At 36.2% G+C, this 21,451-nt stretch overlaps 2 protein-coding genes across 3 annotated transcripts in view; one reads left to right on the forward strand and one right to left on the reverse strand.

The window, feature by feature from the left end:
- Positions 1 to 4,310, forward strand: part of crtc1b (CREB regulated transcription coactivator 1b) — a 38,947-nt gene extending 34,637 nt beyond the window's left edge. Inside the window, exon 12 of the mRNA XM_056468734.1 lies at positions 2,342 to 4,310. Coding sequence (XP_056324709.1) covers positions 2,342 to 2,553 — 212 coding nt within the window. The 3' untranslated portion in view covers positions 2,554 to 4,310. The remainder of the gene's footprint in view (positions 1 to 2,341) is intronic.
- A 4,631-nt stretch (positions 4,311 to 8,941) lies between these two features.
- The window catches only part of comp (cartilage oligomeric matrix protein), a 46,787-nt gene continuing 34,277 nt past the window's right edge, over positions 8,942 to 21,451 (reverse strand). For both annotated transcript variants that reach the window (XM_056468378.1, XM_056468377.1), the window contains exons 15-19: positions 19,002 to 19,050; positions 18,723 to 18,919; positions 15,277 to 15,449; positions 14,095 to 14,234; positions 8,942 to 11,884 (exon numbers count right to left, since the gene is read on the reverse strand). In XM_056468378.1, the coding sequence (XP_056324353.1) occupies positions 11,829 to 11,884; positions 14,095 to 14,234; positions 15,277 to 15,449; positions 18,723 to 18,919; positions 19,002 to 19,050 (615 nt within the window). In that variant the 3' untranslated portion in view covers positions 8,942 to 11,828. The remainder of the gene's footprint in view (positions 11,885 to 14,094; positions 14,235 to 15,276; positions 15,450 to 18,722; positions 18,920 to 19,001; positions 19,051 to 21,451) is intronic.

Here is a 21,451-nt window from a genome sequence, read left to right on the forward strand (position 1 = left end):
ACAAGTTATAATACATAACAGTAAAAACTAAATATCTAATAAAACCAGGTGTTACACATTTAAAATACTATAGTAATTTATAGTAAAATTTATTTTCCTAAAATAAATTTAGGAAATATTTAGGAATAAGCATTATATTGTATTTACAACTCTTCATTAATGAATTACACCACATAATGTAGTATCATTAGTAACTATCATGAACTAATAGTAATTACTAGTATACTTTAGCCTTTACTACATTAAACTATATATATATATATATATATATATATATATATATATATATATATATATATATATATATATATATATATATATATAAACAAACTCCTTTTCCTCAGTCATCTTTCCATCAAGCAAATTTTTCATGTTAGCCTTAGTTGGCGACGTCAGAGCGAGAGGGGTCTGGATGCAGACCTGGTGTAGTGCAATCTGAGCTGCATCCAATGCTTTTTAATGGGCTCACCTAACCCCACCCCTAACACGTACAGTGATGTCACTCGCTCCATTTGAGTGCTTTGTGTCTGACATTGCATCGCTGTGTGATGCAATCTCAGCTTGCATTATAAAGGCTGTACCAGATAATATTGGAGGTGCCAGTAACGCACCAAACAGTTTCTTGTCGACCACCGTAAAACAGGTAGAAGAAGAAATCGTCATTCTCATCATCGTATGGATTTAGTTTCATCAACTAGACACCAGCCTCACAGCTCTGTAAATGTCAGTGCTGTCACTTATTGATCTGTGATTGGTAAATGTTGCTTGTGTGAATGCTACTGCGCTACTTGATTAAAAAATTGCTTCGCTACTGAAAAACTATTTGATTTAGAAAGTTGCATCGCTACTGAGAAATGTAGTTAAGGTAGTAGCGTCACTACTTGTAGCAGCGCTACTGCCCAACACTGAAGGTGCAGTATGCAAGTTTGACACTCAGTGGTTGAACAAGGTATTGCATGCCTGGCTCAAAACACACGCAAGCGCAGGTTGCCAGATTGATGACATCAACAGAAATATGCCTAACTGTCGAGTCTAAAGGCTGATTTGAGCCGTGTTCTAAATAAAAGCAACCGCACAGACTTGAAGGAATATTTACCATATTAAAGGAGTTTTAATCCTAACCAACACCTGAAATTTATATTAAGAAACGGCTTCTATTTCTAGCAGCTGAACAACAGGATAAACTGACAATGATCACCTCAGGTGCACCTCATGTGCTTTACTCAGTGTTAAATGCTAATAATGTGAGTTTGAATGCCATTTCACATAACATTTACTGCCATACTACTGAAAGCAGTAGCAGATAGTTCACCTCAGATCTTGAAAATAAAATAAACGCTTTGAAATTAAACTTTATAACTGTGACTCACAAATCAGTGATTCAGCATGTACATTTAAAAATGTTAAAGAGGTTTAATAGATATTAATTGGATTATAAACCTTATCATTTCGATAGAGTGCAGTGAGTGCACTATTCTTTGCTTCTGAATGGCAGTACTTACATTTCTGTCCTGTTTCGTTTGGTGCAAAATGCCAAATTGCTTATACATGTGGAATTCTGAAGCTGCATCTCATTTCGGGGCTGCAGCTGTCCACCAGAGGTCACATCGTGGTTGCGGACACATGCTTTGAGATCCTTCCTGACTGAATGAATCAAATATTCTATTTTCCACAAAGGCAACCCGGGGTACTGAAATATAATTGGTTAAACTGGCACTGGGTGGGTTAAATGGACTAAAACAAAAGTCCCTTTCACACAGTGATACTGGTAAATACCTGGAAATTTTCTGGAATGACTTTACCGGTAAATTCCAAAAAGTGCTGTGAAAATATTCAAAAGCTTTTATCTTCATAAACAGCGCGGATGTGAATGTGTCTGAATGTTCTGATTGGCTAAAGTAGACGTCTCATGTCAGCACGTTCTAGACGTGAACATACTCTTTCCCACAATCTTCCTTCTGCGTTCACACAGTGCAGCATTCTTACAAATTACTGATAATAATACAAGTTCTCTTTTCAGAAAATAGCCGGAACGAATTTACCAGTATTTTTAACAAGGGCCTGTTCACACATACAGACCTTTACGGAAAATTGCCGGTAATTTTCCGGAAAGGTCTGTATGTGTGAAAGGGGCTAAAGACAGTCGTTCCAGTGGGTAACTCACATTTTCAAAGCAGAATAACTGACTTAAACATTGTTCTGCAAACATATTATGGTATTTTTATGATTTAGAAGACTCAAAAACTTACATACAGCACCGTTAATTGAAAACGGTATTAGTGTGGACATGGCCTTTAGTTAGTTAGCACTAATTTGCATATTTTGCTTTATCCCACATCAGTGACGGGGGAGTCTCCTCCCAGTCTCTCCAAAGACCTCACCAGCTCATTGGCCAGCGTTGGTGACGTCAGCTTTGATGCGGACTCGCAGTTCCCATTGGACGAACTGAAGATCGACCCCTTGACACTGGACGGACTGCACATGCTAAACGACCCAGACATGGTTCTCGCCGACCCGGCCACCGAGGACACTTTCCGCATGGATCGACTGTGAACCTTTGAATGCAATTTTAAGCGAGACATTTCTGCTGCATGGCCTCTCTGTTCACCATCTGGTCAGCGGCCGTCCCCCGACCTTCCCATCTAACAGCATGCTGCCAAACTACTCATGGCCTGGGGCTTGTGGTGGAAGGCAGCTAGGGTTTGGGGATGGGATGGGGTGGAGGTGGAAGTGCCGTATCCACACTGGATGGCTTCCAATGCACAATACCATCCACCATCCACTCTCTTTTTACGTTTAACTTTAGTTGTCTTCGTTGGTTGTCAACGTCCATTTTGCGTTTGTCTCAGTCTGTCGTGTTGTGTTTATACTATTCATTTTACGAATCACGCTGTTGTTGTGTCTATATATTTACGTTTCCTTCTGTATTTTGTGTAACGTTAAAGTGAATTGCCAAATTTCATATATGTTTGTTTGTTTACATAATTTCGACCTGTCTATTTATGTGTGTGAAATCAACATTTATTTATATCGTGTATTTATAATATTCGAATTATTTTTTTATAATTATAGCTCTATATATTATTTAATCATATGTACGTAAGGAGCACTACTCCCCCAGATTGTATATCAAGGGTTTTAAGGGAGCGTTGCTCGTTGTACGCTGGTAGGAATACGTTTGCTTTTACAAAATGGCTTCCATTGCATTTTCGATTTGCTAGCGTTTTGTAACATTCAAACATCTCAATGACGTCACGATTGGTGTTATCATTTTTAATTTTTAGCATTTGCTAGTGATTTTATGAAATTCCTGCAAAACGACAGCAGTCTCTCGATTGAATTCTACCAAGATTTTGGTGTTTTTGTGGACTGTCATGTGACTTTTCTATATGTTTTTGCGTATGTTATTTATTCATATTGAAGATTCCATTGCTGTAATGTATACGCTTCAACATTGGTCAGTAAACGTGACCCAAGAGCTGCTGCAGAAACCTGCTGAACACTACACTGTGAGAGGACCTGATTTTGCCTTATATGAACAAAATGCTGTTTTTAACTGTTGATGTGTTTTTCTAATTGTCTCCAAAGTGTTTTCCTCTCGATCTTCTTGATTTAACGATGCCATTTTGTTTAGTATTGAATGCTGTAAAGTTTGTACTTGTACTGCCAAACATAACCCGAGGTTCTGTTGTGATGATGATGATGTCATTCATCTAGCTTGGGGAGAGTAATGCTCCTTATTCTGTGCTGTTTAATGGGAGTTTGTGTTTGTCGTTCCCGTTTGTATGTTCAAACCCTGTTGCTCTCGGTTATGTAATTTTTTTTTTGGAATCAAGGAATCACTCATACACAATTCAATGACAGTTACGATCACTATACTCTCAGAAGTAAAGGTGTAAACCTGTCATTGAGGTGGTACCTTTATTAAAAGGTTCACATTTGTAGCTAAAGGTACATATTAATACTTAAAAGTACTCTAAACATATTTAACATCTAATATTTATTAAGTTAATCAAAGTGGACACTTTTGCCTTTGCTTTTGAGAGTGTATATACAGTGAAGTCCAAAATTATGAGTTGACACTGTATTTAAATTGTCCCTGGATATTTTACAGCATATAAGTATCTTTACAAGTATGTATCAACTTATTCTGCTTACCCTAACCAAGCATTCTACTATTCAGGGTTCCCATGGGTCAAGGAGCTTCTGAATTATTATAAAATATCTATTCTCAGATATTAAAACCAAGAGTTAGATTTTTTTTTAATCCAAGTTATGAAATATCAAAGATTTTGTTTGTCATTTTAAATTTTACCTCCCATTTATCAAAATTTCAGATTATTGCAGGCAAAAATACCTGACTTAGTGAATTTTCTTAAAATTTACAGCAATATTTGAAGCATTTTTTTCTGACATTAATAATCAGGGAATTTTACTTTTCGTCTTGGAATATCAGATTTTCGCTTGTCATTCTTAATTTTACCACCACCATTTTTGATGGCCAAAACTGACTGATTTAGTGGTGAATTTACTCAAAATTTACGACAATATTTGCAGCATTTTGTTGTATTGTTTTGCGGTAGGAAATATACATAAATCTGCACATCTTAGTTCATTACTTTTTTTGACCTCTAGAACCATTGGTTCCTATAATTTAAATAAAAGGGATGATTGGAGAAACAAAGAGAGAACGTGTCCACATCTTAATCATAAGAAGCTTAACTGTTAAAATGTCTTCATATATATTTCTATGGCACTTTTTACAATGTAGATCATGTCAAAGCAGTTTACCATAGATGAAGTTCTAGTAAATTAAATCTAGTATAGTTAAATTAACAGCAATAAAGTCAGCGCGAATATCTTAGTAGTTAAGTGCTCCTAGTGACCTGAGTTTGATTCCTGGCTCGAGGTCCTTTGCTGACCCTTCCCCTCTCTCTGCGCCCAACTATTTCCTGTCAATTCTCTGCACTATTTTATCCATCAAAGGTTTAAAACCCCAACAGCATTAAAAGAAAATCATCTTAAAATTAACATTTGAGTGATCAGTACGATCAATGTAGCCTTCAAATAAGCTTTGGCTGAATTTGCGTTGCTTAAATGTCACGACCCATCTTAAGCAAGTCACACACTGCCTTGCATATAATGTACATATAATGCAAATATGTTTATATATATATATATATATATATATATATATATATATAAAATAATGCTGAAGGCATGGAATGAATTTGAACAGTGGCCTTGCTGGCCAAAATATATCTGCGGCAATTTAAAAATCCCCAAATTTCCAACATTTTGAGCCATTTGCACTAACTCTGTTGGGACACAACAGCTAGTTGTTTTTTTTATTCATTATAACTGATGGAAATTCTGTGTTTTTGTCGTCGAGAGACCATGGATTTGACATTTGGTTTAGAGTGGGAACCCTGACTAATACTGTAAAGAGAATAAGCTGACATGTAGTTGCAAAGTTAGTTATAAAATTAACAGAATGGGACTGTAAAAATAAGTTATAAACAAATAATTATGCAACATTGAATGAGTACAATATATCACTGAAGCTATATAAATGTATGTTTTTAGGGTGTACTCACACTTGGCGATATAGACATGTTTGAACATTAGAGCATATCATGGTAACTGATCTACAGGAATTGCATCTACAGTTAAAGCTAATTCCTTGTCATAGTTCATTCAAAACTGAATATTCTGTCATTTACTCACCATTCATTTTTTCCAGAATGGTTTATGTTTCCTTTTGTTGAAAACAAAAGAATATATTTTGACTAAAGCTGGAAACCACTGACTTTGTTTTTCTACTACAGAAGTCAATGGTCAGTTTTCATCTTTTTTTATCACCAAAATGTCTTCTTTTGTGTTCAACTGAATAAAGAAACTAGTTTTGGGACCACTTGAGTGTGGGTAAATTGTAGGGATGTACCGATATGAACTTTTTGACTGATGCTGATAAATGATAACTCTTTAGAGTTGCAGACTGACAGCCAATATAGTAGACGATAAAAATTAATTTCCCAATTTTTTTCTGCATTATTGCTGAAACAAAAGCCAAACATATACAGTGAACAACAGATTTTTAACTTCAGAAGTTTGAACTTATCTCTGAACATTATTTTGTTAACTATTATTTCTATGGCCAACTTTCTTTATATGAATAAAATATACTGCCTGACCAAAAAAATGCATAAATAAAGCAACCAAGTCACTGAACATAAACTAAAAGAAAAAAAATCGAATGGTAGGAAGCACAAATAATAGCTAAATTATCATCTTAAAGCTGTCAGCTTAATTTAATAACTATGACATGGCCAATGTCAATAAGGCTGCTGATGGCTGGCAGGAAACGTGGAGTGCTTTAACCAGCAGAGATAATACCTAAATTATTGGCTTAATGATATCGGCTTTATTTGATATCAGACCGATAACAATGACATTAAATTTAGCATATATCGGTCAATGTCAATAAATAAAAGTGGAATGCATGAAATGTGAAGTGATTCAACCAGCAGAGATAATAACTACTTTATCGGCTTAAAGATATCTGTTTAATTTTGTTATCAAGCCGATAACAGTGTCATTAAACATAACATTTATCAGTCAATGTCAATAAGTCTGCTGATATATAAAATTATCGCGCAGGAAACGTGAAGTGGCTCAACAAGCAGAAATAATCTCTAAATTATCGGCTTAAAGATATCGGCTTAATTTTGACATCGGACCGATAACAATGACTTTAAACATAGCATTTATTGGTCAATGTCAATAAGGCTGCTGATATATAAAATCGATGCACAGGAAACATGAAGTTGTTCAACAAGCAAAAATAATCTCTAAATTATCGGCTTAAAGATATCGGCTTAATTTTTATATCGGACCGATAAAAATTACCAATAAATGCTATGTTTAATGTCAATGTCAATAAGGCTGCCGATATATAAAAGTGTCAGGCAGAAAACATCCCTAAATTATCAGTTTAAAGATATCAGCTTAATTTAATATCGAACCCTAAACAATGACAACAGAAATGTAGCATTTATCGGCCAATGTCAAAAAGGCTTCCAATATATAAGAGTGGCACAGGAAACGTGAAGTGATTCAACCAGCAGAGATAATATGTAAATTATCGGCTTAATGATATCGGCTTAATTTTGTTATCAGACCGATAACAGTGACAATAAAAATAACATTTATCGGCCAATGTCATAGGGCTGTTAATATATAAAAGTGGCACGCAGCAAACATGAAGTGATTAAACCAGCAGAAATAATAGCAAAATTATCAGCTTAAAGATATCGGGTCAATTTGGTTATCGGACTGATAACAATGACATTAAACAGCGTTTATCGGTCAATGTCAATAAGACTGCCGATATAAAAAAGTGGCGTGCAGGAAACATGAAGTGATTGAACCAGCAGATGTAATACCTAATTTATCAGCTAAATGATATCAGTTAAATTTTGATATCGGACCGATAAATCATCAGCTTAATTTTATTATCGTACCGATAACAATGACATTCAAAATAGCATTTATTGGCCAATGTCATTAAGGTTGTTGATATATAAATGTGTCGCGCAGGAAACATGAAGTCTTTAAACCAGCATAGATAATACCTAAATTATGGGCTTGATGATATTAGCATAATTTTGAAATTGGGCCGATAACAGTGACATTAAAAATAGTATTTATCGGTCAAGGTCAATAAGGCTGCTGATATATAAAAGTGTCGCGCAGAAAACATGAAGCGTTTAAACCAACATAAGCAGAGATAATACCTAAATTATCGGCTTAATGATATCGGTTTAGTTTTGATATCAGACCGATAACAATCACATTTAAAAATAGCATTTATCGGTTAATTTCAGTAAGGCTGTCAATATATAAAAGTGGCGGGCAGGAAACTCGTGAAATGGTTCAACCAGCAGAAAAAATCCCTAAATTATCGGCTTAAAGATATTGGCCTAATTTTGATATCGGTCCGATAACAATGACATTAAACATAGCATTTATCAGCCAATGTTAGTAAGGCTGCCGATATATAAAAGTGGCACGCAGGTAAAGTGGTGATTCAACCAGCAGAAATAATACCTAAATCATCAGCTTAAAGATATTGCCTTAATTTTGCAATCAAATTTATATATCGAACCGATAACAATGACATTAAACATAGCATTTAACGCTCAGTCAAAAAGGTTGCCGATATATCATGCATCCCTATTAAATAGTGAATACATTTTCATTTCTGAAGTGAAAACCAGCATGCTGCATAAATGATAAAGACAGTCTATTAATAAAATTTCTTTTTGTTTTCTTTAAAAACAAAAGTGCATCCTAAATGGCGCAAGCGTGCTTTGAATTGGAAAGTTAAAGTGCAAAAAAATAAATAAATACAAAACAATCCTATCTAGTGTGAGTATGCCCTAAACTGCTATGATTATATGGTTAACAAGGTATTTTGATTAGTCATACTTTTGGACCCCACTATATCGAAGTCTAAGAAAACGTCTGCTAGCCAGATTAAATTCAGCCTGTACTTCATTAAACAAGACGTTTTTGCTTCAGCCAGATATATTTTGGTAGTAACTCTTAAAACTGTGCAAATCCAATTTGTGATTCCTATGCAAACGAAAAGCATCGACCAATCATCTGAAGTATTTCTGGCTTCACACCAATCTAATTCTTAGGGCTGAGAAACAGGGATCGGTTCAGATTGTGGATATTGTGTAGTTTATTAGACATAACCACAATAATCACCAGTTTTTATTTCTCAAACTCTCATCCCAAATGTATCTTCCATAGTTTTCATGTTAACCATCAGCGTATTTCTCTCAACTTTCCCCCCTGAAAATAGTGTACATATAGCTTAGCACCGGAATATGACGACTGCATGTCAAAACGAGTAAATACCTTTAGAACAAGGTCTTCGTTAGCTTTTTATTTGGTACGAGGTCTTCATTAGCTTGGCTGATTCCAATAAAAAAAAATTCACTGCACATAAAACAGTATAGACCCCCAGACACAGTGCATGTATTAGTTAATGCTAGTGGTGTCATTTTACTGTCTGTGATCATGTTTAGAAACGGAATATATTTATGGGGCTCCGTATTAGTGCATTACACCAAATGATCTGCTTGAGAATGCTTGACCAAAGCACTGATCTGTTATGTTGCTCTTTCTTTCTGGTCACAGTAGCATTTTTGATTTATTTCATCACGATTGTAGCATGTTTAATATGTTCGGTTGGGTCATTCCCCCCTCATTCTCACTGCATCGTGAGTTCTCATTTCAAATCCTGTCAGAAAGATATGGCAGCTTTCATACTGATGTATGTGCATTTCTCTAGAATCTTTGGCTTCAGAAACTTGGACTGTTTTACCTTACGAGGATGCATATTTTTCAACTGTACATGCAGTTTTTCCCCCCAGTTTATCGTGATGGTGTTTTTTTGTGTACTGTTCTCTGTACTGCACTGATAATTCAGAGGGAAAACAATTCTGGAAGTGTTTTTGTGTGACTTCCCAATGCAAACCGAAAAAAGGGCTCAGTCTGTTTGTTGCTTTAACATGTGAAACATTTGGAGATGTGAGCAGACTGCACGTGTTTATTGGTCAAATAATCTGTTGTTGATTTAGCATGCAGCCAAACTGCCTGTTCGGGGCGTTTAACTCAAGCGGTTTTAGCTAACAGCACTTCTGTGTATGTTGGAATTGTTAACTGTTCTGGTTATTTGTGTAAGCAAACCCCCTTTAGCGTAAATTCCCCTTTAAGCCTTAATAGAACTGCTGAGCAGTTAGTTATCATGTCCGTACCATTAAGACTAATAAGGACGTAGTTGACTAAACGGGATGTATTTCTTAATAAAAAACAAAAAATAAAACATAATGGTAGTAGTGACCCATAGGATTGCTAGCGTTAATCAATATAACACTCTTTCCCCTTAAAGAAACATTTTTTTTTTTTAAACGCTAATTTTACAACTCCCCTAAAGTTTTGTTATGTTTGAATCCATTCGGCTGAACAGCGGGTCTGGCAAGAGCACTATTAGCTTAGCTTAGCATAATCAATTGAATCAGATTAGACCGTTAGCATCATGCTCAAATATTTCAAAAAGAGTTTTAATAATTTCATTATGTATAGCATGACCCTTCTGAGGTTACATCGAATACTGATGCCGCGATCACCTTAGAGTTTGAGCATGCAAAATTCTGTCGTATAGTGCTACGAAAAGGGGCGGGACTTAAACAAGATGGTTAGACATTTTGAAAAGTGAAAGATTGCTCCATGTTTTAAATTTCTGTCCAGAGAGGTCATGTTTTGATCTTCGGTTGCTCTCACGCAATCAAGTGATGCGATTTCGCCAAGTTTGAACTTTGCAATGCAACGAACTGTGAAAGTTTTCACACAAGCTTGCATTTTCGGCCCGACATATTCGCGTGCGTATGAATGGAAGTATATTGGGTAAAAAGTCCAATGTGACTGCGGTTTAACTGTGACGGAAAATGAAAAAACTTTTCTAGGCTGAGATGGCTAGGAACTATACTCTAGTTCCGTCATAATAAGAACAAGGAACTTGTAATATGCGCCTGCTGAAGCCATTATATGGCAGCAAAGTTCCTTGTTTATTATGCCAGAATGAGAGTATAGTTCCTAGCTATATTGACCTAGAAAATAGCACACAATAGCTACGTTTTGGATATGTGCATAAAAAAAACAGTTGATGGAAACGTAAAGATCCGTATAAAAAAACACATGCGCATAACTGTGTAGGATAAACTTTTTATTCGATAAGAAAAGATGCGCTTAAACTACGATGGAAACACTTTTACTGAAAAGTTATTTAGCATTTTTGGATTGAAACATAGCTATTGTAACAACAGAAGAGTCAAGCTTTTTAAACAATAATTTTGAGCGACATGCTAACGGTCTAATCTGATTCAATGATCTATGCTAAGCTAAGCTAAAAGTGTTCCCGCCAGGCTTGGATACTGGCTGAATGTATTCAAAAAATGGTCAAACTTAACTCTTTAACTCTAGAGAAGTTGTAAATGCAGCCTATTTGCAAAAATAAAAGTGGTGTTCCTTTAACTCATAGCATTAGCATTAACTAAGTGCCATCTATGATTTCTGTAAAAACGATAAATATATTTTTTATTTTGTCGACTGACACTTAAAGCAGGTTTAATAAGTATCAAAAGGTAAACCTCTCATGAGAGTGTTAGATTTCAGAATGTGCATCAAATCTTTGTGATCTTTCATTACGTGAGCGCAGCGCTCGCTCTTTATTGGAATTAACGGTATATTAGGACATATAATTTGTGGTCGTCTAGAGCTTTCTTTGGGTTAAATCTAGACAGCCACTTCTGTAGTTGCCGTACTGGTGTGGTCATCTTTGTCTCTTATTTGTGGTAAGTGATTGTAGAAGGAACTGATTTCGTCTTTGTGTTTTGCTGGTCCTTTTCCATTTTCAGAAAAAAAAGAAATATACTAAATATGGATGTGCATGATGTCTCCGCTGCATATATCAGAGCCTTCTTGTTATATCATTTATATTTTGTTACCTGTATTTCTGTACGTGTTTTTAAAATACATATATCTATATATTTAAATCCTGATGTTTGTGACCTCAGTGTTAATGCAGTGTCCTCAGTTTATGTCTGTCATTTGGGGTTTTTGAGGAAACCTAGAGTTGTTCATTACATTTAAAGAATGGAGTATAAAATATGTCACACATCACTAAATTCACCAAACAAACATTCATTAAGATTGTAAAAAAAAAATCTTGGGATGTGATGGTCATGAATTTCCCTTCAAAAAAGCTGGATTTGCTGGGTTCTGAATGTCTCAAAATCCTCAGGGATTGTATCTGCAAAGAAAAAAGATAAAGAGGCAACAGTGTTGAATTAATAATTAATTTTTCAGATGTGAAGGCATTATAAAAAAAACCCTGTAAATTAGAAAAGGGGTTTTCCATCTATTTATGATTTTGAAATGCATTATGGGACTTTGGTCTCTTCTATAACAACTTTGGATGCTGAAAAGTTTGAAAAAGTGACTTTTATTGACATTTTTAATAGTTTGCAGTTAAATACTGTCTGTATTGGTTGTTATTTTACAATTATATTTATTTCTATATATATTATTTAATATACATGACCTGACAAAAGTTGTCACCTATCCAAGTTTTAGGAACAACAAATAATAACAAAAGGCAAATGAAGAAAACAAAGGCAAAAGCCTCTAGATTACTCTTATTTTATTAAAATATATTATAATCATGTCTTGATTTTTAATTATTTAATTAGGACAGTAAGGTCTGACTTTGCTTAGACAAAAGTCTTGTCACTTAACAGAAATAATGTCGAGAATAAAATAAAAAGTCATGGTGCAGTGGAAAAATAATTAATATAGTGTATGACTCTCATGAGCTTGGAGGACTGCATCCATACATCTCTGCAATGACTCAAATAACTGATTAATAAAGTCATCTGGAATGGCAAAGAAAGCGTTCTTGCAGGACTCTCAAACTTCATCAAGATTCTGTGAATTCATCTTCAATGCCTCCTCCATCTTTCCCCAGACATGCTCAATAATGTTCATGTCTGGTGACTAGGCTGGCCAATCCTGGAGCACCTTGACCTTCTTTGCTTTCAGGAACTTTGATGTGGAGGCACAAATGTCTTGATACCTCAGGCTGTTGATGTTGCCATCCACTCTGCAGATCTCTCGCATGCCTCCATACTAATTGTAACCCCAAACTATGATTTTTCCATCAAAAGAATGATTTCTGTGAGAATCTTGGGTCTTTGTGGGTTCCAATAGGTCTTCTGCAGTGTTTGTGATGATTGGAATGCAGTTCGACAGATGATTCATCTGAAAAATCTACCTTCTGCCACTTTTCCAAATGATCAACTAGAAGTCAAGTTATTATTTGTTGCTCTTAAAACTGGGATCGACGACAAGACTTTTGTCAGGTAGTGTACAAAGTTGTTTTAAACTACTAAAATGTCAATAAAAGTCACTTTGTTAAACTGCAGAGTTGAATTTTCATCTTTAAAATTTGAGGTACTTAATGGGAATCAGTAAAAAAGCAATCAATAAAATACAGAAACTTAACCTGGAAAACCTACATAAATAGTAATAAACATAATTAATTAATCATAACTTCAAGTAAATCAGGGTATATACAGGAATCAGTGAAATTCCATCCCTCTAGATTCAATACCTCTAGATTCAAGACCTTTTTTAAGACTCTTTCCATATGTTTTAAGAGACCTCATCGCCATTTTTTACTCTGTAGCATTGGTAACATTTTAACTCACAGTATATTTACTATATTACTGATTGTAAGAAACAAATCCTAAACTAAAACATTATTCCTAAACTGAATACAAATGCTAATCCAGCAAGTAGCGCCAGAACAGCAGAAATAACAGCGTTGCTCTAGTTACTGCAGCAAACAAAGCAGCTTGATGTCAAAATCTAGCAGGATTTTATCGATTTCATAAACTACACAGTGCCCCAATATTCGCAGATTAAATTCAGGTAAGCTTTGGCATACAATTATACATTGTATAAGGTACAAAATGTAATACCTTGTCAAATTTTAGCAACTTTTAAAACTTTTGAAAACCCCGCGGACACTTAGCAAAGTGTAGCAAAATGTGTTGAGACCATTTTGAGGGATGTAAACAAACACAATGGTCCCAACCTATTTCCTGTTTTACATTTTTAATTTCTATAGCTTCAGAGAATCCAAAAAGAGCCCCATATTGATAAAAAAAATGTTATGACAGCTGTTTTAACATTAAGTTATGATTGAATTGCCTCGTGTTAGAGTAATGAAATAGTTTAAAAACAAGCAGGAAATGTTCATGACCACATTGAAATGGTCTATATAACTAGAGGTACTTTTAGGTATTGTAAAAAAGAAAAGTAGCCAAGGAAGTGTAGATTTTTAAGTATCCTGATTATGTGGAATATTATATTATACCTGCTAAATAACCCTTAAGAGATTGTACACTTATTTACTTATTTTCTAATGTGTGCAGAAGGCATTTCATCAGAATAACACACCGTTGCATCTGTAGCGAAGGTTGGCCCAGATTATGTTCTCCTGAGAAAAGCAGAAAACTCCCAGCCTTCCTCCTCTCATGGTTGCGTCGATAATAACTCCTGTGTCTGCCACCATCTGCTGACCTTCATAAAAGCGAACCCTGCATGCAAGATATGCAGATTATCACAGATGGACCCTAAGCTAATACAATATCTAATACCTAAGCTAATATTCATTTTTAAAATGGCATCTTTCATAACCTGTAGTTTTCTCATAGTGTCAACAATATAAGCTGCTTTAAGTATAATGAGTAAGTTTGGCTATCTGAAACATACAAAATATTTTATTGTACACTGACAGCTTTTATATCAAAACATCAATCAAATTATGATTTCTCAGTTTAGGATCATTATACAGAGCATCTGGAGAGTATTCATAGTGCTTCACTTTTCCACATTTTTTTATGTTACAGCCTTAATTCTAAAATGGATTAAATTCATTTATTTCCTCACAATTTTACGCACAATACCCCATAATGACAATGTGACAAAAAGATTTTTTAAAATTGTTGCAAATTTATTAAAAATAAAGACCTGAAAAAGCACATGTATAGAAGTATTCACAGCCTTTGCCGTGAAGCTCTAAATTGAGCTCAGGTACATTCTGTTTCCACTGATCATTCTTGAGATGTTTCAGCAGCTTAATTGGAGTTCACCTGTGGTAAATTCAGCTGATTGGACATGATTTGAAAAGGCATACACCTGTCTATATAAGGTTCCAGGGATGATAGTGCATGTCAAAGCACAAATCAAGCATGAAGACAAAGGAATTGTCTGTAGACCTCCGTGACAGGATTGTCTCAAGGCACAAGGCTGGGGAAGATTACAGAAAAAATTATGCTGCTCTGAAAGTTCCAATGAGCACAGGGGCCTCCATTATCCGTAAGTGGAAGATGTTTGAACCACCAGGACTCTTCCTAGAGCTGGCTGGCCGGCCATCTAGGCCAATCAGGCCTGTATAAGGCCAGTTTAATTTTATTTATGTTCCAGAGAATTATAAAAAATATATAGCTAGCATTTGACAAAACATCCAGAATCTCTCCCAGTTCAGTACTGGATTCGACTAAAAACGCCGCCAACTAAATGGAGTAGACTGTAAGCAAGAGAGTTTTGCAAAATCACATGAAACGTTATCCAACATACCTAATGTAGCCTTCTTGCGGTCTGTGCTGCAGGAACCACCGGTAGGAGGTCTTGTCTTTCCAGCCAACATTTCTGGAATCTTTCCACAACAGTTTCACCTGGTTGGTGGAGTCACCTGTGTGCCAGAGTGAGTTCCGCAGGTTTTCTCCAGGTCCTGTGTCTGATTTCACTGCCTACCAGCAGGATAAATAAGATTATATCAGATCTGTTATTAGCACTAAATGTTGTAACCAGTGGTGGACAGTAACTTTTTAAAAAATATTTTTACTTTACTATTAAATACTGTACTTCATCAGAGTATATTTATTGTAGGAAACATTTACTTTTACTTCACTACATTCCAAAACAATATATTGCACTTCTTACTCCACCACAATTCTTAAATATTTAGTTTATGAACAGCAGAATTCTATCAGTTAACCTGTTAAATCTGTTCACAAATTGTACTGAACAATTAATTTGTGATTCAGACTGACATCTAGTCAGTAAACAACTTACTGATTCATGAACTGTTTAGAATTAGTCTCCAGTAAATGATTCCCTCTTTCAAATGATCCGTTCAGAGCGAGTCTCAAGTAAATCATCCACTGATTCAAATTCAAATTATCTGTTTAGAGTGAGTCTCAACAAATCATTTACTGATTCAAATGGTCCATTCAAAGTCCATGTGAATCAGTGTAAATGATTCACTGATTTAAATGATCTATTCATAGTGAGCTTTCAGTAAATGATTTACTGATTCAAAGGATCCATTCAAAGTTAGTCTCCAGTAAATAATTCATTGAGTCAAATGATCTGTTCAGAGCAAGTTTCCAGTAAAAGATTCAATGATTCTAAAGATCAAATCAAATTCAGTGTGAAACATATTGAAATGATCTGTTCAGTGTGTCTCAAAAAATCATTTACTGATTCCAATGATCCATTCTGTGCGAGTCTTCAGTAAATGATTCACTGATTCAAATGATGTGTTTAGAGTTAGTTTCCATTAAGATATTCACTGATTCAAATGACCTGTTTAGAGTTATGCTGCATTCACACCATACACGGAAGAAGCATCAAGCGCGAGTTATTTACATCTTAAGTCAATGCAAAAGCGTGATTAGACGTCCTGTGGTGCGATACATGCGAATGAGGTGGCGGGAATGACACGTTTAGCGTGAATGAAGCGGTGCGAGTTGAGTGTTTTGCGTGATTGATGCAACTTCATCTGAACTTCAGCGGACAAATCTGATCTTCAACGGACATTCGCGCCGCGTTAACCAATCAGGAACTTTTTCTTGTAGGGGCGTGCTTATAATGTAGTGCCTGTTGTTGGTATCCCGGGGGGAAATCCTCCTGCCGACACCAATAACAACTTATCAAACTGGGCTTGGCTCAGTCAGAAGCATCGCTGAAAGCTTCCATCATCCAAGGTACAGTTTCTCACAGAGCTGAGTGCACCTCTGAAAAGATCTAGTGAACTCAGACACGGCTCCAAACGCATCTACGCTGTTAATAAAGCACATAAACACAGCTATTCTCTCAATTAAATCCATGTTAGACATTTAGCTACAAAGCTACAGTCACCGGGCAGACAGAAGCCCTGCCCATTACGCGAATCCCCGTCTGTTGTGATGCGAATTTGACGCACGGATGAAGCAAGTTTTGACGCACAAATGAAGCGAGTAAACTAAAAATGTTCACGCGTCTATTTACGCACAAATAGCACGATTTATCCGCGCGTTCCATGTCTGGTGTGAACACAGCGTTAGTCTTCAGTAAACAATTCACTCATTTAAATGATCCATTCAGAGTGAGTCTTCAAATTATCTGAGTAGGTCTCAACATTTACTGATTTAAATGATCCATTCAGAGTGAGTCTCCAGTAAACCATTCTCTTATTCAAATGATCCATTCAGAATGAGTATGAATCAAATTCAGTGTGGATCAAATTCAAATTATCAGAGTGAGTTTCAACAAATAATTTACTGATTCTAATGATCCATTCTGAGTGAGTCTTTAGTAAATGATTTACTGATTCAAATGATCTGTTCAGAATGATCCGCCAGTAAATGATTCACTGATACAAATGATCTGTTCAGAATGGTCCTCCAGTAAATGATTAACTGATACAAATGATCTGCTCAGATTGAGTCTCCAGTAAATGATTAATTGATTCATATGATCTGCACTAGCACTCGGAGCAAGTCTCCATTAAGTGATTCACTGATTCAAATTATATGTTTCGAGTTAGACTCCGCTAAATGTTCCACCGATTCAAACGATCCACTCAGAATGAGTCAGGGTAAATCAAATTCAAATGATCTGTTCAGAGTAATGCTGCGTTCACACCAGACACGGATGAAGCATCAAGTGTGAGCGATTTACATGTTAAGTCAATGCAAAGACACGAATAGACATCCTGTGGCACGACACGTGCAATTTACGCGAATGAAGTGGCGCGAGTTGAGCATTTTGCAAGATTGACGCTCGCACCGCTGAAAGCTTCCATCATCCTCCATTTCTGGTGGAGTTTATGAAGTCAAAGGGCTGGGTCCACCTCTGAATGGATCTAGTGGTCTCAGACACGGCTCTAATCAACACTGTTTTTCAGCATTCCTTAAGCACATAAACACAGCTAATCTCTCAATAAAATCCATGTTAGCCATTTATCAATGAAGCTACAGCCACCGGGCAGACAGTAGTCCCACCCATGGCGTGAATTCACATATATTGCTCAGTGAATTTGACACACGAATGAAGCGGATTTGACGAGCGAATGAAGCGGATTTGACGCACAAATGAAGTGGATTTGACACGCGAATGAGGTGTGTAAACTCAAAATGTTCACTCATCTATTTAATCGTGAATAGCATGATTTATCCGCACATACCGTGTCTGGTGTGAAAACAGCATTAGACTCTAGTAAATCATTCACTGATTGAAATGATTCCTTCAGAGTGAGTTTATGTGAATCAGTGTACATGATTCACTGATTTAAATTATCCATTCATAGTGAGTCTCGAGTAAATGATTTGCTGATTAAAATGATCCATTCAGAGTGAGTCTCCAGTAAATTATTCACTGAGTCAAATGATCCATTCAGAGCAAGTGCCCAGTAAAAGTTTCAATGATTCAAATGTACTGTTCAGAGTGTGTCTCTAGTAATTAATTCACTGATTCAAATGATTTGTTCTGAGTGAGTGTCCAGTAAATGATACACTGATTTAAAGGATCCATTCAGAATTGGTCTCCAGGAAAAGATTCACTCATTTTACAAATTGATCTGAATGAGGCTCAGTGTGGTGTCACGTGTTTTGCACTTTGACTCAAGTAATATTGAAAAAGAGGATTTTATACTGCTACTGGAATATAAATGTATTCTGTACTTTTACTCAAGTGCCTAATTTGTGTATTTCATCCACCACTGGTTGCATCCCTGTAATCAAAGAAAGCATAAATCTCACCTTCAGCTGGATACCAGGCTCAGCTACAGCTCTGAAAGGATTAGCCTGCCAGTAAATCTGCTCCACTTGCTTCCACATCACCACGTAGAAGCTTGAGCTGTCTTGATAGCCGAAAATAAACCCTGCATAGTCATCATCTGTCTCAGTGTTCACATGAAACGTTCCCTCGAAGTCCACTCCATTAAATGCGGTATAGCCTGTAAGAGTAACCAGAGAGTATAACTGTGGAGTCTTCTGACAGAATATTTACTGATGTTTCTCTTTGCCAAAGTCTCTTACCCACAGCTAGTCCAGGGTCACTGTTCATGGTCTGAACAATCTCTCTTCCCTATTGAAAAGACGAGCACCCATTAAAGGGAAAAGAAACTTTTTTTAGGGGGAAAAAACAGTTAAACAATTGAGTTTCATCATTTATGAATTCATTCAGCTGATCTCTGGGTCTAGCAATTTTAGCTTAGCTTAGCATAAATCATTGAATCGGACCAGAAAATCAACATCTCCCTAATTTTCTTAATGGGCACCTATGATGAAAATCATCTTTTGTAAGCTGTTTGGACAGAACTATGTGCAGGTATAGTGTGTCCACAGTCATATTGGGGTGATATAAAGACAATGAGTCTCTTTTTGAAAATTTCCTGATGTTAAAGTAGGATCTAAATCCCTCCCATTTTGAGGTCCACCACAACGTGATATCGGAGTGCGGTTTCTCCGCCCATTGAATTGATTGACAGCCGTGTATTAACATGTCTCCACAGTAACGAATATAATCATATCCACAAGACAGGACGTGTGCAAAGCAACCGGGACTAAAAGATCTGTTGAGCTCTTTGTGATCATCCACAGGCACGTGGAAAATGTGGGCAGGGAAAACCAGCTCATTTGCATTAAAGGCGCAGGCAACAAAAACAGTTACAATGTCCAAACAGCTCAAATTTCCTAGATTTATAGATCTTTTTCTTAGAACGCCAAATTACCCATTATGCTTTGAGTGTATGCCCAAGGAGAATGCTAAGAACTTCCGGTCGGCAGCTGATGCGTATAAACAGTCACATTTGGGCAGCTTTGAAATTATACTTTTAATCTATTTTATTTGCTTTTAATGTCTTTGAACTAATACTGCTGTTGATCAGCACCACCTCCTGGACCGATCATTTAAAAAAATGTGATCCAATGGGATGGAAAAGAACTGCGGCGCAGCATTTTCCACTCGTTGTCAGGTGACATCTTGTGCCGTTTAAATGGAGCCTCGTCATCGCTAAAGTCAAAATTTTCTCTTTCTTTTAATATAATATATAATATAACCAGCCCAAACAAATGTAATTCACCAAAATGTTTAACACACACACACACAAAGCCTGTATTGTCCCACTAACACATTGATTAAGTGTCACAAAGTGAAAATGGCGTTTTGAAACTTGTTTTGGCATTTTGGCAGTTTGTGGCATTCTTGTAGTTGCTGTCATGTGATGTGCGTTTGACAGGACCGACTGTACCTCGCGTTCGTTTCATACAGATTACAAAACAAAATAAACTTTTGTTTTCAAGTGTAGTTGGTACATTTAAAGCGGATGCTCAATGAAGCACTCGGTCAAGTTTACATTATTTTGTAAATTGGTTTCCACTTTAATGAAAATATATATAACAAACTCAATTAATGTAACCATTTAGAGGAAAACAGCATGGTTTACTATAGCTTTTAGAGGTAGGGCACTGCCATCTTGGAATGTCGCTATGTCTGACGTCACAGAATTGGTTTCATTCCCTCAGCTGAACAGATACAGTGGAACTAATGAACCTGACACAGAGACTGCAACGCCTAATTTAACCCAATGCGTGAAGTTGTGGGTTGGAGTTGGTGCAAATACAAGCAGATGCGTGTCTATTATAAAAAAATATATTTGTTCTATTTTTTACCCTCAAATAAATATAACATTAAATATAGCATCTTTTTTTAAACACTGTATAACAATAAATAATATTTTTACAGTACTGTGATGGTTGGGTTTGGGGTTGGGTTGGGGGTAGGTGTTAATAAAATACAATTTATTGAGAAACTTAATAGATAACCTAAATAATACTCTGTACAACGACTGTTTTAACAATACTGTCATGGTTGGGGTAGGGGTACACGTAATAAAATACAATAAATGGGAAATTTAAAGAATAATATAAATAATTCTTGTTAACTTCCAGCTCCAACCATATCTGATCTAGCAACAACCATCTCGAAACATTTCTGAAAAGTCTGATGTTTCAAATCATACTTCGGTGCAGTGTTTCGAAACACTTGCGATTCGGGATCTCGACGCTGTATCGAAACGCCAGTTCCATCCCTACCTTTTTGCATTTTGTTGAATTTAAGTTACATTGCATCTATACGCCAACGAATTCTCAATAGATTATAAGTAGACTGTTGGGTTGAGGTTAGGGTTAGTGTGAGTTGACATGTACTTGCAAAGTTTCTTATTATCAGTTAAATGTCTGTTGAAGGAGCAGTATCAACAGATATTAAGTAAAAAGTCTACTAAATACTCAAATGAGAAGTAATTGGCATTTCAAGAGTTCAAACTTAGCTATTGATTGATTATAAAGCTTGTTTGGCATGCTGTTCCGGGAGAGAACCCTGAGCTCATAAGATCCTCGAGCCCGGGACTCCCTCCCATGTGCAAGGCGAGAGTGGAGTTTGAGCTCAGGTAGATCTCGAGAACTCCCCTGCTGTACTAGCTAAT

This window comes from Danio aesculapii, chromosome 11 (genome assembly GCF_903798145.1).
Source record: "Danio aesculapii chromosome 11, fDanAes4.1, whole genome shotgun sequence".
Lineage (NCBI taxonomy): Eukaryota > Metazoa > Chordata > Actinopteri > Cypriniformes > Danionidae > Danio > Danio aesculapii.